We start from the raw sequence: 23,616 nt of genomic DNA, 5'->3' as shown, positions 1-23,616 counted from the left end.
CATCTGAAACTTCTGTAATACACTGTTTTAGAAAGATGTATCCATAGGAATTAGAATGAAGCTGAAGAATAGACTTCAATTACATTTTTTTCCCCTTCATATTCCAGGATTTGCTGTACTGAAATATAGTAACTGCCTTCAGACATCTGATGAAAATCTGTACTCAAATTTGTGAGTTTGAAATTTACACGTTAAAGTTAATTTTGACCTAATTACTAAAAGTTCTTGAATTCTATCGATGATAGCATATATAGTGTGAAAAAGAGCAAAAAATATTTCCTTGCTTAAACATTTGAAATGACTTTTTTTTATTATCGTTGTTATTAATCTCACTTACAACACCTACGCTAATTCAAATGAAACGCGAAAACGCTCGCGAGAAATTACAATAGGTTTACCATCATTTGTTGGCGATAAAAAGAAACGGCGCATGCGCAGTTCGTTCAAAAAATTTTCTCATAGGGAGCCGTTCACAGCCATCCCTGTTTTGAGACGCTAGTCAAATTAAGTCGCGATTTGCGTTGCCTAAAGAGGAAGCAAAAAAAATGCGAAGTCCAAAGGAAAGGAAATCACGTTGCCAATCAATATGACCATTCAGCATTAGATTGAGCATTTCCCTCCTCGCGTCTTGAAACAGATGTACTTACGTCAAACAACGCCTATTTTTTGCTTTCTTTGAATGAAGTGAGTAGCAGTTAATTTACGTTAATGAAAAACTGAATGTTTTTTCATTATTAAAGATGTACTGATCACCTGATCATTATACTACATGTAAATAAGTGCAATTATCTGTGTGTGTTCGTAAAGTGAAATAAATTGTATATTACACGAATATGGATCTGTAGTCAAAAACATTACTAATTTAGGGCACAATTGCATGTTTTGGGAGATGTGTAACAAATCATTTTTAAGAGCACATGCAGATCCTTACTGAACACAAATTATCTTATTTAAGAGTTAATTTAATTGAAAACGTAATTTAAACATGCATATGCTAATTCACATTGGAGAGAAGCCTGGTGTGATTTTAGTGCGTAAGAAGACATTTAGTTAAATGATTAATTTAGACTAGCATTTGCTTTTTCACACAGCAAACAAGCACCAATTTAACAAACACCAATTTAAGCAAGCATATGCTAATTAACAGAGGAGACATGCCTTCATATGTGTGTGAAGAATGTGAGAAGTCATATAGTCGAAAGAGTAAATTAAAGGTGCACATGTTCACTCACACAGGAGAGAAGTCTCATGTGTGTGAATTATGTAAGAAGTCCTTTATTGAGAAGGGTAGTTTAAAAAGGCATATGCTTATTCACACAGGAGAGAAATCTTATATGTGTGAAGCATGTATGAAGCCATTTACACATAAATCTAGTTTAAAGAGTCATATGCTGATTCACACAGGAGAGAAACCTCATGCGTGTGAAGTATGTAAGAAGTTATTTAGAGACAAGGGTTCTTTGAAGACTCATTTGCTTATTCACAGAGGAGAGAAACCTTATATGTGTGAAGTATGTATGAAGACATTTACACATAAATATTACTTAAAGAATCATATGCTGTTTCACACCGGAGAGAAACCTCATGTGTGTGAAGTTTGTCAGAGGACATTTAGTCTAAGGAATGCTTTAAATTCACATATGCTTATTCACACAGGAGAGAAACTTCATGTGTGTGAAGTATGTCAGAAGGCATTTAGTCTAAAGGGTAGTTTAGCCACTCATTTGCGTATTCACAAAGGAGATAAACCTCATGTGTGTGAAGTATGCACGAAGTCATTTATTCAGAAGAATTATTTAAATAGACATATGCTTATTCACACAGGAGAGAAATCTCATATGTGTGAAGTATGCAAGAAGTCATTTACACACAAGGCTAATTTGAAGAGTCATATGCTTATTCACAGAGGAGAGAAACCTTATATGTGTGAAGTATGTAAGAAGTCATTTAGGCAGAAGAGTGGCTTAGATGCTCATATGTTTAGTCACACAGAAGGAAAACCTCATATATGTGAAGTATGTAAAACGTCATTTAGACAGAAGGTTTGTTTAAAAAGTCATTTGCTTATTCACACAGGAGAGAAACCACATGTGTGTGAAGTTTGTCAGAAGTCATTTAGTCATAAGTCGTCTTTAAGCAGACATATGTTTATTCACACACGAGAGAAACCTCATGTGTGTGAAGTATGTAATAACTCATTTAGCCTCAAGGATTCTTTAACTTCTCATATGCTAATTCACACAGGAAAGAAAACTCATGTGTGTGAAGTATGTAAGATGTCATTTAGTGCAGGGTGCACTTTAAAAAACCATATGCTTATTCACACAGTAGAAAAACATCATTTGTGTCAAGTATGTAAAAGGTCATTTAGGCATAGGAGTTCTTTAAAGATTCATATGCTCACTCACACAAGAGAAAAACCTCATATGTGTGAAGTATGTAAGCAATTATATAGACACAAGCAGGCATTGAAGAATCATATGCGTATTCACACAGGAGAGGAACCTTATATCTGTGAAATATGTAAGAAGTCATTTAGGCTTAAGGACAGTTTAAACAGTCATATGTTTAGTCACACAGTTGAGAAACCTCATGTGTGTGAAGTATGTAAGAAGTCATTTCGTCGTAAGAGTCATTTAACCAGTCATATGTTTATTCACACAATTGAGAAACCTCATGTGTGTGAAGTATGTAAGAAGTCATTTTGTCAGAAAGGTAAGTTAACCAGTCATATGGTTGTTCACACAGGAGAGAAATCTTATGTTTGTGAAGTATGTAAAAAGGCATTTGGTCATAAGGCAAGTTTACACACTCATATGCTTATTCATACAGGAAAGAAATCTCATGTCTGTGAAGTATGTAAAAAGTCATTCAGTCAGAAGAGTAATTTATATAGACATATGCTTATTCACACAGGAGAGAAACCTCATGTGTGCGAAGTATGTAGGAAGTCATTTAGACACAAGATTACTTTAACCAATCATATGCGCATTCACATAGGAGGAGAAAATCCTCCTGTAGAAAATGCTTGTGAAGAAGGTTAGAGTAAAGAAGAATAAGAGTAAATTTAACAGGCGAGTGCGTATTCACACAGCAGAGAAAACTTGTGTATGAAGTATGTGAAAATTCATTTTTAGTAAATGATGAGTAAAATATGCATACCCACTGAACATAGAAATCTCTCATGTTATGTATGTAACAATTCATGTGGATAGTAGAATAATTTGAAGACATATATGTTGACCTACACAACAAGAGAAACCTGCCTTTTGAGATGTTAAATTAATACCAGGCTTTAATTATCAGTGCAGTAATGATTTGTCCAGCAGCAAACAGACCTCATTTTTTGGGTGCAAGTCAGTTTTAACAGATGTCAGTATTAAGTGGTAGCAAAATTCTTGCAATTTAGAGATTCATTTAGTAGCAGAACTTTAGAGGCATTTTAACGTGTGATATAAAAGGTACTTCTGACCCTGTGTGCTGTTTGTAAATTGTCATTTGGTACAAATAAGAAATAAACCTTTTATTTCCTTCCAAAAAACAAAGAAACAAAACAAAAACCTTCATTTGTGTGAGATATATTTCAAGTGTTTTTTTTAAATAATCTTAAGTTAAAGCTAACTTTGCTACTATCCTGTCCTAAAGGGTCTAAAGCTGTTTATACCAAACTTGATGGAGAAGCTCTTATTCAGAATCTGTTTTGATGTGTTTTGCAGTTCTTTCACCTTTTTCAAAATTTGAGTGCTTGATACTGGATTCTAATTTTCACAGTTTTTGTATAATTCGTGTTCAGTGTTACGTCTGTGACCTACCAAAATGCATTTTGTTCATCATATGTTTGCTACCGCTTTGATATACTTCTGATACTGCAATTCTGAAGAATGGCTAAATATTTCATCCACATGTGTTTTATTGTGATGATATACTAAAGACTTGCAGTTAAATTACATAGTTCCATTTTTTTACATCATTTTTAGCTAAGTAGAGGTATTATTAGCAAATATTATTCTCAGTATTACTATCGAGCTTCAATATCAAATGCGTGAAGTGTATAACTTTCCCAAAGCCAGTATAGTCGTATAACATAGGAAAATGAGTTCTCAAATATATTCAGTCAATCCAGGACATGCACCAAATAGAAACTGCCAAATATATTCAGTCAGTCCTGGATGTACCAACCTGATGAGAGAAGCACCTAAGAAAAAATTTAAGGGAATTCACTACGGAAATATCATTTTTAAGCAGGTAAGAAACTCAAATTTTGTAGGTATTTGTTTGAAAGCTAGTCTAATAGTTTTATCCAGTGTTCAAAGAAATTTAATTTTTAATTTGGAGTTTTCATCCGCAGACAACCCATTGGCGCTTCGGAAAAGAACCCATTGGCGCCGTTGCAATTTTTACTCGCCAAGGGATGAGCCGAGCCGGAAACGCTATTTTTAATACATGTAAATTGAAGTTAGCAGACAAAACAATATATTAAGCATATGGTATTAAAAATTCACAGATAATAAGCATGTAGATGTAAAATTAACTGGTTAAAACGTGCTATACGAAAGTAAACTTGTCTTTTTCATACTATATTTCACAATACAAATAACCTTCAACAGTAATCAAATTTTCTTCAGTAGCATTGTTAATAAAATTAGAACTTTATACATTTTATTATTTTTCAAGAGTCATTTGAACTGTATTCCTTACGCCAGCAGTGGTTTGCTAATTTTGATGACCATGGGGATGCATCAAACTACACTGTCATCTTAGGCTAACCAATAATATTTTTTATTTCAATTTAATCAGCTATTTATGTCACACGCTTATTCACAAAGCCTACAGACCGTTTCTACTGCTGTTTGCTCCGATTGGTGAAAACAGGAAATGTAGGGTTACAGAACCTAATGCTTGGCGACTTTTGGTTCATCGCCTTTAGAATTTGCATTTAAGCGTGGTGTACCAAAAATTGTGCCTAACTCACCGGAGAAACTCACCGGAGAGTTACCGCTCGCGGTAACGAGCGCGAAGAGAGTTCTCAGACTTCTTGATCGCTGGTTCCATCCCCGCTCGTAGCTTTCATAAACTCTGCTCTATACGGATTTATTCTTATTTTAACTTAATTGAATGACTTCATCATTATTTGTATGGGTGCGATGTTAAAAATTAAACGCCTTTATTTTCTCTATTTTTGTTAATTTTTCATATTTTTATTTACTGGTTTGTACTCTTTCTAGTAGGTAGCAGTAGCAAGATTATGATCCAAGATCCCGAAAAGCGTTTCAATAGAAATAGCGCATAATGGAATAAAATATAATTTTAGTTATACTTACTTTTCATAATTTAAGTAAAAAAGAATAGGTATTCGATGCCCTTAAATGTTTACTGAATGTTTTCATTTGGTTTATTTTTTAATATTCTTTTATTTGTATTAATTAATGCGCTATGGAAATTTACACAATAGGCTCTTTCTAACAAAAAGGACGAAAAAGTGCATATGCTATCTCCATGTAAACACCTTTTTCTTGTAAAACAATTACGTACTTTTAAAAGTTTAAATTCAAATACAAATAAACTATTAATAAGATCAGTAAGTTATATAAAATATATTCCATACAATTCCTCCAAGCTTTCGTTTATAAACTAAAAAAATATTGAATGAAATAAACACTGTTTCCGTTTGTTTGGCGTTAATTACCATGCCTACAGGGCGATAACTCACCAATCCAAATATGACCGCCAAGCAGATGTTTCATCCAATGAGAGCAGACCTTAGAGAAATGATCTGTAGGCTTTGTGAATATGCATGTCACACCTGCCATCCTTGGAAAGGTTATTGTTTGAAAAGCATTAACAATATAGTATCTTGTTAATTTTAAGCCATAAAAATTGGATCCGAGAACCGGCATCTATCGACGAAAACTTCTTTAATTATCTGAAAATATTTCTATCTATTCATCATTAAAAAATAACGTGGAAAAACAGAAAATATAATAATAAATAAGAGATTCGGTATGTATTAACGCAACCAGACCAAAATTCACATAAATTGACAAATTTGGCGACCCTACTTACGGCAACCCTACGTGTTATACATAGTTTTGTAAAAAGAGCATGTGGAGATTCACAAAATTTTCCTTCATTTTCGTGCGAATTTTTGTAATTTATGAGAAAATAGCAGTGTAGATGGATAAAGTCAAGAGTGTGCGCAATGCCATTTTTGTGATTTTCTGGGATGTTTTTTTAAGTAAAAATAAGTCGACGTGTACATGGTTATGGCGAATACAGTTTTCAGTCAGTGCTGAAAGCAATAGCCAAAAGATTTCCGCCAAAAAAATAATTCTGCAACTTATTCAAATTCGAAACCGGAAGGGTTTAATTGCTATTTTATATTTTAAAACAAAATAATATAAAAAACTGTATTAAAAATTATCTGTAATTAATAAATGTACATTTTCTTTCTATTCATACTTTTTTACTCAAACTTACGAATCGCGCCAACCTGGTTGCGATAATACGTAAGTACCTAATGCTCCAAATGCAAACAATGACAGCGATAATTCAACAAACTGAACGCAAGAGGAATGGTTGCAACCTTCAAACAAGTGGATAGGATGAATCCGATAGTTTACTAGGTTTGAACTATCATCGCCAAAGTTGGCGATGTTTACATTTATCGGGTTCTCTGCGGAAGTGCTTCCTTAATTTGCAAAAAGACACACTTTTTAAGCCAGGTCTATATACAGAAGAAAAACGAAAGTTTCAGTTTCACTTGCAACTTTTACAGCATTCAAACATCATTGAATATTGTCATAAGTATCTGAAGCATAAAAAAATTGTCTCATATGGTACCCATAATAATACAACTTAATAATTGAACTGAAAAGATACTAGCAATATTTGGCTCTTGGTCACAATGTTTATGGTTTTAATTCAAGGAACAAGTTTTTTTAGAATCCACAACAGGAGTTTGTATGTCAAGATTTTCATAGAAATTTGCCAGATTAAATTTTACTCATAGAAATTTGCCAGGTAATATTTTATTTCATGGAATTTATTGAAGTAACGTTGTACATAACCTGTTTTTTTTTTTTTAATTTAATAAACCTTTTTTTAAAATTATAACCATAAATGCTTTTTTATAATTTATTTACTGTCTTAAGGGTGAAATACGTAATAAAAAAGATTGCAGGTTTTCTTCTGCAAAGGATTTGTTGGCGCTTCCTATATTTAACGGATCCTTTGCGGAAGTGCTTCCAAAAATTCTAAAATTTTTATTAAAATATTCTAAAATTTTAGATATGTATATTAAAAATTTTAGAATTTTTTTAATATAAATATCTCAAATTTTATAATTTAAATGTTTTTATCCCCAATGCTAATAAATATATGTGTTAATGAAAGTATGGGAGGAATTTTGCAAATGCTTTGATAATTAAATAATTCAGTTTTTTTCTTAATTTGATACCTTATGCTTAGATATTTTAATATTTAGTCAGTACGTTTTAAAATTTATCCATGTAAATGTATTGTCGCTCGTACATAGTACGTTTTTCATGATATTCTGTATAACTGAACGTAACATACCTACAGACTAGTTCAGCATTTTGTGCAAATTTATATGCATAAATTAAGATACAACTATTTAGTTATAAATACAGACACAATTTATCTGAAGTATTTGATTTGTCATTTTTCAAAAGTATCATGAAAATATTCCTTACTGCTTGCTGTAAATACGGCTAATCTTTGGAATATGGTAAACAGGTAGTTTGGCGACATTTTGGTAAGGCGATAAAGGTTACTTGCTACGACTTTAGCACTGTACATGGATAAAGTCGAGTGTGCGCAATGCCATTTTTGTTCAATTCTGGGATTGCTAGTTTTTATTTGGACACCATTTTCTTTTCACCAAGTAAAGGCATTTTTTTTTTTTTTTTACTCAACATTTTTTTCCAACAATCTGCTAGCCGAATTATGCTTATGCTAGAACTTTTATGGAACAAAAGTGCTTAATAATGACGAAGATTAGGTGCGAAATTGGGAGAAAGTGCAGAATATCCCACTGCTTGCCGCATTTTTAAGAATTGTACATACACGGTATCATCCATGTATACGTCGACCTATTTTCACTTAAAAAAAATCCCAGATTTGCACAAAAATGGCATTGCGCACACTCTTGACTTTATCCACGTACACTGCTAAAGTCCTAGCTAGTAACCTTTATCACCTTACCAAAATGTCGCCAAACTAACTGTTACCATATTCCAAAGATTAGCCAAACATTTCTTTGAATGTAAGTTGCTTCGTTTTTAGTGTTAATACTTTCTCTTTAATTCGGTACACAGACATAATATTTTGTTCAGTTACAAAGTTTCCTTGTTCAAGTCTTGTAATTGCGGTGTCGAGAATTCCAACTAATTTGCCAATCCAAATTTTTTCATTTTCAATAACCTTTCTCTCAACTTTTTCACTATTGGTAACATTATTTTCTGGATGTAGAACCACACTACAGACTTTGCCGTTCATTATTGATGATTGGGTTATTGTCATCAAAATAAAATTTACTTTATTAAACATTTCTTTTCATTTCTTTCATGTGGTAGTTTCTTCTTATCTACATCGCCACTAAAAAGTTAGGAGCTCGTTGGTGACCTTGAATTATGACCTTACCAAATTATACTAAATAATGTCGATAATTTGGGAATTTTTCTGAGATAAAGGCGTGAAAACTACCAACTTGCACCCAATAAGTAACTTTTAACTTTTCGTCTGTAAAAAGTCAGAAATTTATGCTAAGGTTATCGCTTTCATATGTACAGTCAAAAGTCGTTAATCCGGACTCGTCGGGACTTTGGCGATTCCGGATTATCGATTTTTCCGGATTATAGATCATCAGTTTAAATCTGGTAAAATGGCATGCAGAAATTATAAAATTAAAAATATGAAACCGTAATTTACGAAATAAAGAACAATTATGATCTAAAGGGTATCAAATATTACAAAAAAAAAAAAGCGTAATATTTATTTGTTTACTCTATTAAACATTTCTTTCAATATAAGTTGTTTAAGTTGCTTCGTCTTTTATGTCATAATACATTCTCTTTAATTCCATAAACAGACATAATTTCTTGTTCAGTTACAAAGTTCTGCTGTTCATGTCCTATAATTGCTGTGTCGAGAATACCGACTAATTTGTCAATCAAAATTTTTTCGTTTTCAATAACCTCTGTTACTTTCTTTGCTATCGGAAGCGAATTATAATGACGAGGCATTTGATTTAAATCATATGAAAGACAGTGTACATCGAGAGGAAATACCACATTTAGTAAGCAATTATAACCCAAATAAAATAAAAACATCTGCCCTTAAAATAAGGATAGCATTGACAGATCAACTTCCAATTCATTGCGCTCCGCGGCATTAAAGATAAACAAAGTTTAGATAAAGAAACGTTAAAGTTTGGATAAACAAAGGATATGCCTGTATCCATTTTTTGCAGCAATTCCACTTTTTGTTTAATGGACTCCGAAAGATACTTTCGCTTTGTATATCCTTTACATATTAGTAAATATATATCAGAAATTCTATTTGAAATAATCGAAAGTTCAAGCTTACTGTTATAAAATTGCTCTAACAGTCTGCAAAAAATAATAAGCCGGATCCAATTCGAAGATTAAGGAACAACGCAATCTGCAACATTAACTGAAATAGATAATTAGATAATTTTAGCTTAGCTTATCCTGTCCATTATACATTAAACGCGCATTCATAAACGTATTTTGTGCACGCGCACACGCATATTCTCAGCCGTAAAGTCTTACGCTATGCATGCGCAGAAAGTTTGTAGCTTTGAGGTCCGGATCATAGATCATTCCGGATTATGGGTGTCCGAATTAACGACTTATGACTGTATCTATTTAAATGCTGCTTTGACTTTTACCGTTTTATTTTAGTCTTCTTTTCCATGTAATACTCGGATACTTCTTGGTGCTTTGTACTATTGTACTATGTTGCTTGTTGAACAAACCTTGTATTCAAATTCTAAAATAGGACGGAACGACGTGAATGATAATGGCTTTAAGCAAGCCACAACATGCTGACAGCAGAAAACAAAGTCTGATATTTCACCAAAGACCTGCAGCTTTTGTCATTTGCTCAGCAAAACATTGAAATTCCTATAGGAGGAAGTTTTGTAGTATGAGTGGCAAAATTTTCTAGACAGCCATTTCAGGCAGATGCTACATGCATATCTGGATTGCCACATAAAAAATTTTTGGTAACATGCTGCATTACCTCATCAGCAGTTTGTTAAGGCTTTCCTGTGTGTATAATCAGAAATTATTGATTATATAGTAAAACACAGATAAATGTGCAAACATTTTGTGCTTTGCTAAAACCCACACTCAAACATATTTATCGAAGAATTATATGTACATTTATGTTATAAAAAGCCGCCCAACTGGTATAGTGGTTAGCATTCCTGACTGCGGTGCTAAAGGGCTCGGGTTCGAATTTCGGAGAAGGCATGCATGTTTGTAAATGTATAGTATCCTTGCGCCATGGGGTATTCTAAATATGCGAGGCGAAAGTCTTATCGAAAGATTGGTGGTAGGAGACGGTCGGACCCATCCCTCGGATGCTGTCATCAAATTTGGGGTGGAAACTGAGCTTTAGCGCACTGTCACCTGTAAAGCCCCATTCACATGCAACGCTCCTTAGCACAGCTGCCGTTAGCAAGGGGAGAAAAAGGAGACATGAAAGAGTTTAGTCCTTAGGACCCGTTCAGAAGACCACCGTCTTCCTTCCCCTTTACACCTAAAGCCTCTATGAACAATCACGTCTCCGAATTGGCAGATTTCTAATACTGTTCACACATTTTTAACGTGGTTTACTGTTATTAATTTTGTAATCTGTACTTTCGCAACTGATACCTGAACTTTCGTAATGGTTCCTGAAAAATATATGCTTTTTAATTATTATTGTTATTTTATAAGCTGTTATTTAGTTCACTCTTGGTGCTTGTCGCTATGGTTAAAAGATGGTAATGAATTTTTAAACTGCTTCCCGATAAGATATAGAACTCAAACTTTGTGCATACACTGCTTGTGGATGTGGTGTCACGCTTTTGATTTTTAGAGGATTAGATTTTTTTTCAAATTTAAAGTTGAAATGACTTTTTGCAAATATTAACGAATAAACTGAGAATCTCAGAATATTATAGTTTGCACCATAACACACTGTGAAAGAAAAAATTTAAATGAAATTTTTAGCGTAATTTTTTTAAAAAATATTTTGGGAGAATTTTTGAAAATCGTTCATATTTTTAGATTTTTTGATGCCCATTAATTTTAAAATTTCATATCTAAAAATATATCGGTTACAAACTTCCGACATTTTCACAGTTTATAAAATAAACTTTCCGCATTAAAAAAAATGATAAAGGAAATTAAATGGATGATTTTGTACTTTTTTGAAAGATATGCAATGAAGCAGAATGGAAAATATTGGTTCTTCTTGGGCATCAATTCGAAACATCGGTTTCAAAGTAATAATCTCATTATACCACACTATTTTTATGACATTATTTACGCTATATAAGTTGTTATTGTTACCAGTTGTTAGTTCAGCGTGAGATTGGAGATATTTCCGAGTTAACTTTCTCTTAAGATGCGTTTTGCATTCCGTTGTGTTTAACGTTCTTTAGATTGAAGCATAACTACTGATTATACTTAGTGATATGCTAAACACTTGTACGAGTATTTCTGTGGAAAATTCCAGAACTTTGAAGTGTTTATGTTGATAAAATAAACTTAATTAAGCTATCATCGGATTTGAGTGCAATGACAATCATTTACGAACTATTATCAATCTATTACAAACCCGTACGCACGCAGCAATATTATAAGTAATTAATGTATTAAAATTGTTTTGAACGTGTTTTACAAAACAAAAACAGGTAAAGAAAAATTCTGCTTGCGTTTTATGAATTTTTGCAATTTTTCTGGCCACATAAGGTTTTAAAAAAAGGAGTGTAATTTATGTTTATATTTACCAATTGAATAAATAGCACTAGGTTTGATTTATATACATATGTGTATATTGAAATTCAGTAATAAAATTTTAAAGATTTGAAATGATTAAATGTCTATTTAGACAGTTTGAATTCTTTAAACTGCAAATGCAAACTGAGAAACTTTTGCACATTTTTCAATAAATCCTTTTACTCCTAAAACATATACAGGTATGGATTAAATTTTTTATTATTTTTAATGCTTATATAAAATTATATACTTTATAGAAACAAGGATGGATTTTGCAAAATACTTTCGGAAAAAATTATTTGAAATGAAAATGTGACTGAGATCATATTTGTTTTAAAGATTTTAGATAAAAGTGTATTTTTTTTCCTCAGAAACTAATTCATTAATTGCAAAATCATTCCTTGAAGTTATTAAGAACACTCTAATAAATACAATAAAAAACTGGGGGGGAGACATTGAAAATTGTAGGAGATGAAGGACATTTTAATCGTAAACTTTTTCTTCAAAAATTTAAATTAAAAAAAATGCTAGCAAAAACTTTTTTTCAGCTCAAAATTATTTTGTCTCACAAAACCATTTAATAATATTCATAATTATTAAATGGATGATTCATAATTATTAAGTAGATGAAAATGCTTAAATTAAAAAAAAAAAAAAAAATCATTCAAAAGGTACCGAGTCCCTTTTTGCGTTGAAGCCGATATGCATTTGTTTTAACTTCAGTTTTAATTTGAACGATATTTTCGGATTTCCTACCATCAGATAAACCTTGTCTGTATTTGCCTATAATTTCCGTATCTTGTACAGTTCTGTCTAATTTTGGGGGTGGGGGGATGCTATCACATCCCCAGACATCTATCAGAGCGATTGTTTCGCTGACAGTCCAGCGAGCAGTAACTAAAATTGAGTGAACCGCATTGTTTACGCTGCGAACGAAAAGGTTCAAACTATGATTACAAAAAGGCACGAAAAATGCTCTACGTTTGATATCTAGAGATATATCCAAAATACGCTTTTGCATGCCGCTATATTGTTGACAACATTAGAGTTTCAACCGGCAATGCTATATTTCTTGCAAATTGTTGCAAAAACTGTAGTTCATGCATAAGATTTATAGATATTTATATCGCTTTGATTTTTTATCAGATAATGCTTTTTATAGTTTTTACATATAAGTTAAACTGATCTTCTAAATCTACGTGAACGAAAATATGTGATGCCGATGCATATGTAAGAGTATAGGCAGGCGCCATAGACTCAATCGACAAATTGCTTAGTCCTTATCTTGTGTCTACTGTTGCAATGGTAGTAATTTGTGCAACATTAATCTTTTCTTTTTCTCTCTCTCTTTTTTTTTTTTTTTTTTTTTGTGTGACTGCTTGTTGTTACTGAATTCTACATAAAAAAGGTAAGTGCAGTTACATATCATGTTACACTTAGGCTCGCTGTTTAATTCAGAAAAGCAATGATTTGAGCATAATTACTCGAAAAATGTTTTTTTTACATGAACCAGTTGTTTATTTAAGTAAAAATTATTATCTTTCGAGAAGAAAGGATTGACATGTTTACGGAGTATCACTGAATATAAAATACACCTATTTTAGATTTGAAGAAGGAAAAATATACAAGGTATTCTGAAATCAAAAACTGGCCTTTTTCCGATTTTTAGCTGTATGCAAAACCGAAGGAAAAAGTTTCGTTATTTCATTGCATCTTAAATGCATGCTTTAAATTTTATTTATTTACTTTAATAAACAAAAGAGTAGTACCACCTCCTTGAATTATTTGGTATTGATCTAATAGTTCATATATTTTCCAAGCAATGGTTTAAGATATACACAGCTTTTCAGAAGTAAGGTAAAATATTTCAAACAGTGACTTTCTAAGTGTTTTTAAGAAGTGTTTTACGCAACAGTTCTTATAATACAGTGAAATACGTTTAATGTGAAAATGCGTTGGACGAAATATCGCTTAATACGAAATAATACGTTGGTCCCCACAAACTACAGTAGAAGTTCAGAAATTCTCAAAGCTTAGGACCAGAGGTTATGCGGATTTTAGGATTTTGCACATATTAGGACAGAAAAGATAATATTCAGACTAAAAGTGCAAAATAAATAAGGCATATTAGATACATTTAATTAAATTATATACATTATTTCAATAATTAATTATATGCATTAAATTATTATTACACACATAAACTGATATTATATTGTTAATTTACGATAGGCTCTTCTATTTTTAAATCAGCATGAATCTGCTTTCCCTTTTTTCTCAGGAGTAGGCCTGAAATAGGTACCCCATCATTCCCCCGCTGCCGGAAACACTCGTACAAGACAGCATCGAGGTTTGCCGATTTCGCTTCATGTAAAGATATCCTGTTTAGGATTCCAGTAATAGAATCACTGTTGCTGTAAGATTTCAACAACTTTTCTTTATTGTTCCGTATATCATACACAGTTCGTATGGTAATTCCATACGATTCCATACGATTCTGCTGTAAATCGAGCAGTAGCGCCTGCCTCCACGTGGACCTGGGATGTCGCGGCGCGTAATGAACTGGAAGTTGATCTGTCAGCACTATCCTTATCTTCAGGAGAGATGTTTTTATTTTATTCGGCTAATAATTCCTTACTAAATGTAGTATTTCATCTTAATGTACTCCGCCTTTGATATGGTTTAAATTAAATTCCTCCTCATTATAAATATCATGAATACACATCAAATAGTTTTCTGGTTGCAATTTTCTAATTTCGACTATGTGTAATGTATGCTTTACGCATGCGCGTTGAAAGAAATGTTTAATAAAGTAAGCAAATAAATATTAAGCTTTTTATTTTTGTAAATTTTGATACCCTTTAGATCATAATTGCTCTTTATTTTATAAATTACGGTTTCTTATATAAAATATATTGTTTAAAAATATAAAAATATTGTTTAAATATTTTTAATTTTATTATTTCTGCATGCCATCTTACCAGATTTAAACTGATGATCTATAATCCGGCAAAACCAATAATCCGGAATTGAAGTCCTGACGAATCCGGATTAAAGACTTTTGACTGTATATGAACATCTTATATAAATTATAATTTACAAGGCAATAATATAAGTGATTATTTATCCTGCCTAAGAGTTATATTTATAAATTGATAGCCATATGTGCTGAATACAAGAAATAACATTTGATGGAATTATATACACGTGTTTATGCCTACTATTTGCAAGCCAGTTTACTGAAAGCAACAGGTAGAGAAGTTTTTGACTAGATATTTTGTTACTTTTATAATGGAAAAAAATTGTGCTCATGAAAAATGTGTTTTAAGTGATATTATTGTACCGAGTAACAGTATTATAGAGTTTGCAGTCAAAAATCAAAATATTACCTTGCTAATATTTATACCCTGCCTGAAAACTGGTAAGAGTTAGATTTTTTATCATTTTTGAACAAAATGGCATGTATTTATTGAATATTTTGCAGAATTGCTCTGATTAAAACATTTTTTAAAACTAAATAATATATAGAGTCAAAAGTCGTTAATTCGGACACCCATAATCCGGAATGATCTATAATCTGGACCTCAAAGCTAAAAACTTTCTGTGTATGTGCCGCGTTGACACATGCGCATAGGCGTTTATGCGTGCGCGTAAGACCTCTCCTCCTTGAAATGTTTATTTAGTTTAGTCCTTATTTTAATGTAATATAGTAGTTACTTCTACTTCTTTTTCTTGCTGCCACTGTTTGCATTGAGAACGGACTGTTTCAACCTAATTGAGATGCAAAAACGAAACATGATGTTACGTCATCTGAAAAGCCGATTCGTGCCGATAGCTGATTGGTTGCCGTGAGATGACGTCATTCCTACTTCTGCTATAAGTATCTCGCGTCGCTCTGCCTCAACCCTTCTAGTTCCTGCTTTCCTGGCACTTGAGTGAGCGGTATCCAGCCCCTTCAGAAGGATGCATGCAGTCCAGTGAATAAAGTGCCTTGGTTCCGGTTTGCGGGATGGCTGTTCCAGAATAAAGTTCCTTGGTTCCAGAGGCTACCATGTGAGTGACTGCAGTGGGCGGCATCCATGTTCTTCAGTAAAGGCGGCAATTAAAAATACGTGAGCGGCGATTCCTTGTGCAAACGGAGTTAGGCCGGTTTTAAGTGTTTTCAAGAACTTGATTTAAATTTCAGGTGTTTTTATTGACCATTGATTATGGACTTATTGAATGTGTAGCCAGCTTCAATTTTAGGCCGCATAGTTACTGTTTGGGACTTTTTGTTTGTATAGAATGCCAGTGTTTTGGAGACCAGGTAAAAATATTGTTTGATGAATGATGATTATATTATATTTTTCCTAAGGCTCTGATATTGTTGACATTTATTTTCTGTGTTTTTATTCTTTATTATATTGTTAATAAATTGGTTAAGTTCAAAATCTTTTATTGTCTTCAGTGTCTGCACAACATATCTCAGGGAGCTTTTATTGCTACTACTGCTAAATGTTTAATTTCTTTAAACTTTGCTTTAGCATCACTTACGACTGCGCATTTGCGTGTGCGCTAGCGCAGAATACGTTTTCGCGTGCGCGTTTTATGTATAACGAACGGTATAAGCTAAAATTATCTATTTCAGTTAATGTTGATGATTGCGTTGTTCCTTAATTTTCGAATTGGATCCGGCTTATTATTTTTTGCAGAATGTAAGAGCAATACTATAAAAGTAAACTTGAACTTTCGATTATGTCAAATAGAATTTCCGATTCTGGAGCTCCCAAAGGATCGTACAAAACGAAAGTATGTTTCGATGTGCATCAAACAAAAAGTGGAATTGCTGCAAAAAATGGATAAAGACATGAAGAATGTGACAGAGAGGTTAGTGAAAACGAAAAAATTTCGGTTGACAAGTTAGTCGGTATTCTCGGCACAGCAATTAACGGGACTTGAACAGCGGAACTTTGTAACTGAACAAAAAATTGTGTCTGTTTATAGAATTAAAAAGAAAGTATTATCACATTAAACGAAGCAACTTAAAAAACGTACATTGAAAGAAATGTTTAATAAAGTAAACAAATAAATATTAAGCTTTTTTTTTGTAAATTTTGATACCCTTTAGATCATAATTGTTCTTTATTTCATAAATTACGGTTTCATATTCTTAATTTTATAATTTCTGCATGCCATCTTACGCGATTTAAACTGATGATCTATAATCCGGGAAAATCGATAATCCGCAATCGCCGGATTAACGACTTTTGACTGTATATATCCACGTTACAGTTATTTTTGGTAGTTACAAAAAATTTATTTTTAAAGATCTTATTGTATAGTGTCCTGTACAGTTATTTGTCCCGTGACTACAGTGATCAGGAATGAAAATTTCCATAAATGAACTATTCCTTAATAATTATCAAACTGCATTTGTTCATAGCCAATACAGTTAAAAGTCGTTAATCCGGACTCGCCGGGACTTCGGCGATTCCGGATTATCGATTTTTCCGGATTATAGATCATCAGTTTAAATCTGGTAAAATGGCATGCAGAAATTATAAAATTAAAAATATGAAACCGTAATTTACGAAATAAAGAACAATTATGATCTAAAGGGTATCAAATATTACAAAAAAAAAAAAAAAGCTTAATATTTATTTGTTTACTCTATTAAACATTTCTTTCAATATAAGTTGTTTAAGTTGCTTCGTCTTTTATGTGATAATACATTCTCTTTAATTCCATAAACAGACATAATTTCTTGTTCAGTTACAAAGTTCCGCTGTTCAAGTCCTATAATTGCTGTGTCGAGAATACCGACTAATTTGTCAATCAAAATTTTTTCGTTTTCAATAACCTCTGTTACTTTCTTCGCTATCGGAAGCGAATTATAATGACGAGGCATTTGATTTAAATCATATCAAAGACAGTGTACATCGTGAGGAAATACCACATTTAGTAAGCAATTATAACCCAAATAAAATAAAAACATCTGCCCTTAAAATAAGGATAGCGTTGACAGATCAACTTCCAATTCATTGCGCTCCGCGGCATTAAAGATAAACAAAGTTTAGATAAACAAACGTTAAAGTTTAGATAAACAAAGGATATGGCTTTATCCATTTTTTGCAGCAATTCCACTTTTTGTTTAATGGACTCCGAAAGATACTTTCGCTTTGTATATCCTTTACATATTAGTAAATATATATCGGAAATTCTATTTGACATAATCGAAAGTTCAAGCTTACTGTTATAAAATTGCTCTAACAGTCTGCAAAAAATAATAATTCGGATCCAATTCGAAGATTAAGGAACAACGCAATCTGCAACATTAACTGAAATAGATAATTAGATAATTTTAGCTTAGCTTATCCCGCCCGTTATACATTAAACGTGCTTTCGTAAACGTATTTTGCGCACGCGCACACGCAAATTCGCAGTGGTAAAGGTCTTACGCGCATGCGTCAACGAGACGCATGCGCAGAAAGTTTGTAGCTTTGAGTTCCGGATTATAGATCATTCCGGATTATGGGTGTCCGAATTAACGACTTTTGACTGTAGTAAGCTATTTTAGCTGTTGTCAGTACACTAGTAGTGTAACACAGTACCAATTTCTATTAAATATTTTTCTTGAATAAATGTTTTTATTGTTACTACATAGTATGTTATTTTTAAAATACTTTCTAATATGCATAATTAGAATTAAATTTTGGCATGGTGATTTTGAAATTTCAAAATATTTATTGCCATGATATACTGTAAGAGCTTAACCGCCTGGAAATATTACAAAATGTTAAATTCCAGATACTTGAAATTTCCAGGTACAGTAGAACTCCAATTATCCGAATAATTTGGGACTGGAACCCATTCGAATAATTGTATTTTTTCCGAAGAAAGAGTCTATGGACACGTGAAATAATTATTGAATGTACTGTATGTTAAAAATAGGAGGGAAAAAAACTATTTTTGAAGAAAAGAGGTTTTAATTAAATAAAATGAAAAGACAACATTTTTACATCTATGTGATATAGTGTATTTTACAGCACTTACAAGTGCTGAAAGTAATTGCTTGCTGAACATCTCGTAAAGTAAGCTGTTTGACTGTCTTCATCTATTTTCGGGAAGCGGAGTCGTGCGTTCGCTTGACAATGAGAAGCTGCATTTGGGTATGTGGTCGCATTTGGGTTGATGCTTCTTCGAATGCTGATCATTTGCGGTGAAGTAGTAAATCATAAAGAAATGAAAACACGAGGATGCAAGAAATGGGAACATGAATATCAAAAGCATACTTTAAAATGATGTTCTTAGGCTGTTTGAATATGTGTAAATACTATTATTGAAATTATATGTGAATTCTATGTCATGCATAATGTAACATGAAAAGCCTCAACAGTGTGAAATGTTGCTGGGAAAACAAGGTTATAGTGATAAGTACATTTAACATTAATTTTATTAATTAATTACGAATTAAATGGGTGTCTCACCAAATTAAAGAGTGCCAAGCTGGCATTGGCCTTGGCAACTAATTTTTATCTCTTTAACTTCCAGAAATCTATTCCTTGGGAAAATAAATTTCAGGAAGCCATCATTGGATGTAAGTGCATTCAGTCCATTACAAACCTGTACACACATTACAACATCAAATTCTGAAAAATGCTTTTAAGATATAAAAGCTAAGAGACTCTGTTGGCTTTCAGCATGAAAGAAAATATATTACCTTATTGTGAAACTCTTGCGAACATGAACGTTGAAGGAGACATTGCCAATCATTTCAGCAGAAGCAGATTATTCAGAGACTCAAATTATGGATAATGCATGTAAAAAGCTAACATCATTTAGAATTTTTCACATTGCATTGCCATTCTTTACCTATTTTTAAAGTTGAATATGTTGTTTATGAACACATGTTGTAGCTTTGAAAATAATGCACTTCATGCAGTCTGATATTCATGAAGTTTTTGAAAATGTGAAGAAAATATAGAACTTGATCCATCTTTTCAAAAATTAAACCAGCTTTTCAAGAATTACTCAAATGCACATTAAACCAAAAGAGACTTACTATGATTGCATTGTGACATCATCTTTATTTATGTTTGGAGCAAATCACACTTTGGTGACAGTGTATATGTGTTAATAGCTCTATTATGGCATTAGAAATCTCTCACTAAATTTTTTCGAGGAAAAAATTTTTTGAAATATGCCAGTTACTTTTTGAAATATGCCAGTTATGGCTTTACTGTATGTATGTAGAAATTCTCTCAGGCAGACTTTATTTATCATAAGTATTAAGCTACACAAAATTTCAGTTCACTTTTTTCAACTGTGGTAGGAAACATTTTCTTTTTAAATACATAATAAGTGTTAACAATACAAGGTAATTAGATACTTGTACATACACTGAATTAGGGGATCTTATTTGATGTGCTGGCAGGCACATTTTTTACTTCCTTCTATGAAGTAAAGGAAGTATTGTAATGACGAAAAATTGTGGGTACCACGTTTCAATGAAAATATCCATCCTGACCACTATCGAATGCAGTTTAATGATGTTACATGATATCTGTAGTAAGAGCAGAATAATGGATTCTTTTCCCCCGACAAAACTTTTGAAACTGATTTAAAATGGATTCAGAAGAGTTTTTTTTTCATGGCGTCTGTACATACATATGTATCTCGCATAATTAAAAGGAATAGCCTCAGCATGTTGATATTTTGAATGTGGAACTGCTATTACATGTAGATGGGCACCTCCCTGTTTGGTGGAAATTGGCTGCACCAAAAGTATATAAATATAATATATATATATATATATATCCATCCTATTACTTAACTCCGAGTTCAGTTTTTTTATTCTTATGTGTTGGTAAATTGTGCATTTTTTGCTTTAAAAATGCTTGAATTATAACAAATGTTCAATGTTATAGTTGTAGAATTATCAACAATTTAAAAGTTGTTTAAGCTTAATTTATTTACTATACCAGCTTTAGTTGTTTATATTTGGAAACAGCAGAATAGTGGATCTAGAGAAACTAAGCTTCAACAACAACAAACTTAAATTCTTCTTTAATTATTGCTAATTATATCATTCTTAATCCATTCTGAAATTGTCATTTAAGTTATTAAATTTTCCCATGTATTGACTCAGCATAGCATCCATTACAAATAAAGTCAGTTTCTACACTTTCAGTGTCTTTTTGACGAGTAGTAACAAATGAAAACTTTTAGTTTTGTGCACCCAAAAATTTGCTTTTTTGTCTGCTGGCCGAATTGCTGGGTTTTTGCGCAGAAACCCTAATTTTAATTGTAAAAATTTTTTCCCTGCATTTTTAATATTGTTAATTTGTTGTTGTTTTGGTAATGTTTAGTGTGCTGCTAATTTTGAAAATGGCCATTGTCTTTTGCATCTTAAGCTTGGGGAAAGATGGCGGACAGAAACTGGGTGAATTCAGAATGTTCCACAAATGTTAGCACATTCAAATTAAACCTAAAAATTCTCTTAGCAACCTTAAAACTATTAGTTTAATTATTTTTTGTCTTAAATTCATAACAGAACTAATTAAATACAGAATTCTGTGTAAATGAAAAGTCTAGTCTCAAGTGCTTATAAAGGGTTCCAGAATTTACATTTTTTTCCGTTACTTGAAAACAATTATTTCATGGAATGTAGTTTTCATTTTCCCAGTGTCAGTCAAATGTAAATGTTTTCAATTAGCTTTCTCTAGATAGATAGGTTTGCCATATTACTCATGTATGTTTTTACTTTTTCTATTGAAAACTCTGTAAGTAATATAAGTACAAAGGATGGAGTTTGAGTAAGAAAATAACAAATGAAACCGATGCAAGGAAAAATCAGTAACTCTGAGCTTTTTGTATTTAAAAAAATAAAGAAATCCTGCATTTGAGTTAGACTAATACTAATAGTGATATTTTATTTTATCTAATAAAATATTGTCTTTATTTTCTATGTGAATCCTGACTCTCATTGTTGTCCTATACTGTCTCTAGATCTCAAATCATGTAATACTGCTGCTACTGCTGTCTGTGTTGTCTCCTTCAGCTTGCAGCTCATCACCTTTCAGTCCACCTTCCCACATGCAGGTATCTTCAGAACTGTACGGACCATTAAGATATCCCCATTTTCTTGAAGCCCTTCTCTATTATTTCTTCATGAATTAGAGCCCATTTACAAGCAAATCAGTTAGTAAAAAGAAATTAACCACTATGTACAGAAACTAATTTGAAAATTCAGAGGCGATTACTTTCTGAACACCGTGACGAAATTGAAATTTCCATGGCTGTTTAAAATATTTTCAGAAAGTTCAGGTAAAGTGCTTATGAGAAATATTTAGATATTATAATTAATTATGGTTATAAATTAATCGAGGCACAACTGACAACATTATTGAACAAACCTGTTTGAAATCTGCCTTTTATTTTTGTTTACTTTGTTTATAAATAGATTAAAAATTAAATATTAGTTTATTATAATTTAAATTATAATAAAATTAATGTAGTTATAATGCTTAACTGTGCATTATAATTTATCAATACATTATACATTAAAAAGTTATTAGTTTAAATGTTAATTAGAATTTTTATGTAGCAAATGAATTATGCATATAATTCATTAGAAGGATTTTTTTCTTTTAGCATTCATCTGAAGGTGATACTTAGTGTACCCTAAAGTTTTAAACACTTGTTTGCACTAGCAAAATTTTGAGCCTGAGAATGGACAAAGCGTGAAACTAAACTGAACAGGTAAATTGTTTCTCAGCCTGAAGTGGAACATGTATACTTGATGACTCCATTAATGTAATGTGAACATCTGCTTTTGAATGTTTATTTGGTCAAACTGATATAAACATGGAAAATGTAAAACTTTGTGAAATGGAGATTTGATCAGCCGGAGATGTGCAAGTTATCGGGAGGTATTTTGTTGACATTGCATGCTGAGCAATATGGTGCAAAATTCAACGTAGGATTTTAGATATTCCAAAAGTGTACTTATATGCTATTTTATAGGATAAAAAACTAAAAATTTCTGAAACTAAAAGCAATATCCTTTTTCTTGTAATTTGCTGCAGAGATCAAAAGAAATTTTATGTAAATTGAGCCTGTCTTTAACACTGATGGTTGTATGTAAAGATATCAGTTTACTAGGCCATAATTAATGCTATGTAATATATATATGTATAATAAGTGTACAGAGAATGTGATTTATGCAATATATTTAATAAAAGCAATACAAAGATGTGATATATGAATTGAGATATCCAATATAATTTCATTTTGAAAAATAAAAAGGTATTTTTACATTTAATTACATAGATTTCTGGCAAAATTTAATATGATTTCCATTGGTGTTTTTTACATATTCTTTTTTGGCTTGAATTCCTTTTGCTTATTCTAATTGTTTTTAATCTGATTAGAAATGCATAGCTTGAAATCCACCCCAGTTCGTCTGTGATTTCACTAAATGTACTTGAACTGCTTTTTTCACAAGTTGCAGTGAAACTTAATATATTTTAATTGTAATTGTCGGAGACGGCTGCTGCAGACAGACGATTACATAACAGCTGTGCAAAGTCGATAGAAGGAGTGC

General features: G+C 32.0%; 1 protein-coding gene across 4 annotated transcripts; it reads left to right on the top strand.

Moving 5' to 3' along the window:
- Window positions 1–462: 462 nt before the first annotated feature.
- On the top strand, window positions 463–23,272 carry LOC146993843 (uncharacterized). Of its 4 annotated transcripts, none has more exons than XR_015043915.1 (3): window positions 463–684; window positions 22,020–22,337; window positions 22,665–23,272. XR_015043915.1 is itself a non-coding variant. In XM_085826589.1 (3 exons), the coding sequence occupies exon 1, from the start codon at window positions 1,134–1,136 to the stop codon at window positions 3,042–3,044; it is 1,911 nt and encodes a 636-aa protein (XP_085682715.1). In that variant the 5' UTR covers window positions 691–1,133; the 3' UTR covers window positions 3,045–4,245; window positions 22,020–22,112; window positions 22,665–23,272. The 4 variants fall into 4 exon arrangements, 3 of the variants coding, with proteins under 3 accessions (XP_085682715.1, XP_085682713.1, XP_085682714.1); XM_085826589.1 differs by lacking the exon at window positions 463–684 and adding an exon at window positions 691–4,245 and having other exon boundaries at window positions 22,020–22,112; XM_085826587.1 differs by lacking the exon at window positions 463–684 and adding an exon at window positions 691–4,245.
- The last annotated feature ends 344 nt before the right edge of the window (window positions 23,273–23,616 follow it).

This window comes from Stegodyphus dumicola, chromosome 11 (assembly GCF_044657685.1).
Source record: "Stegodyphus dumicola isolate Sdum_Otavi_A_Nest chromosome 11, ASM4465768v1".
Classification (NCBI taxonomy): Eukaryota; Metazoa; Arthropoda; class Arachnida; order Araneae; family Eresidae; genus Stegodyphus; species Stegodyphus dumicola.
Note: the sequence above shows the minus strand (reverse complement) of the source record. Positions and strands in the feature narration are given on the sequence as shown.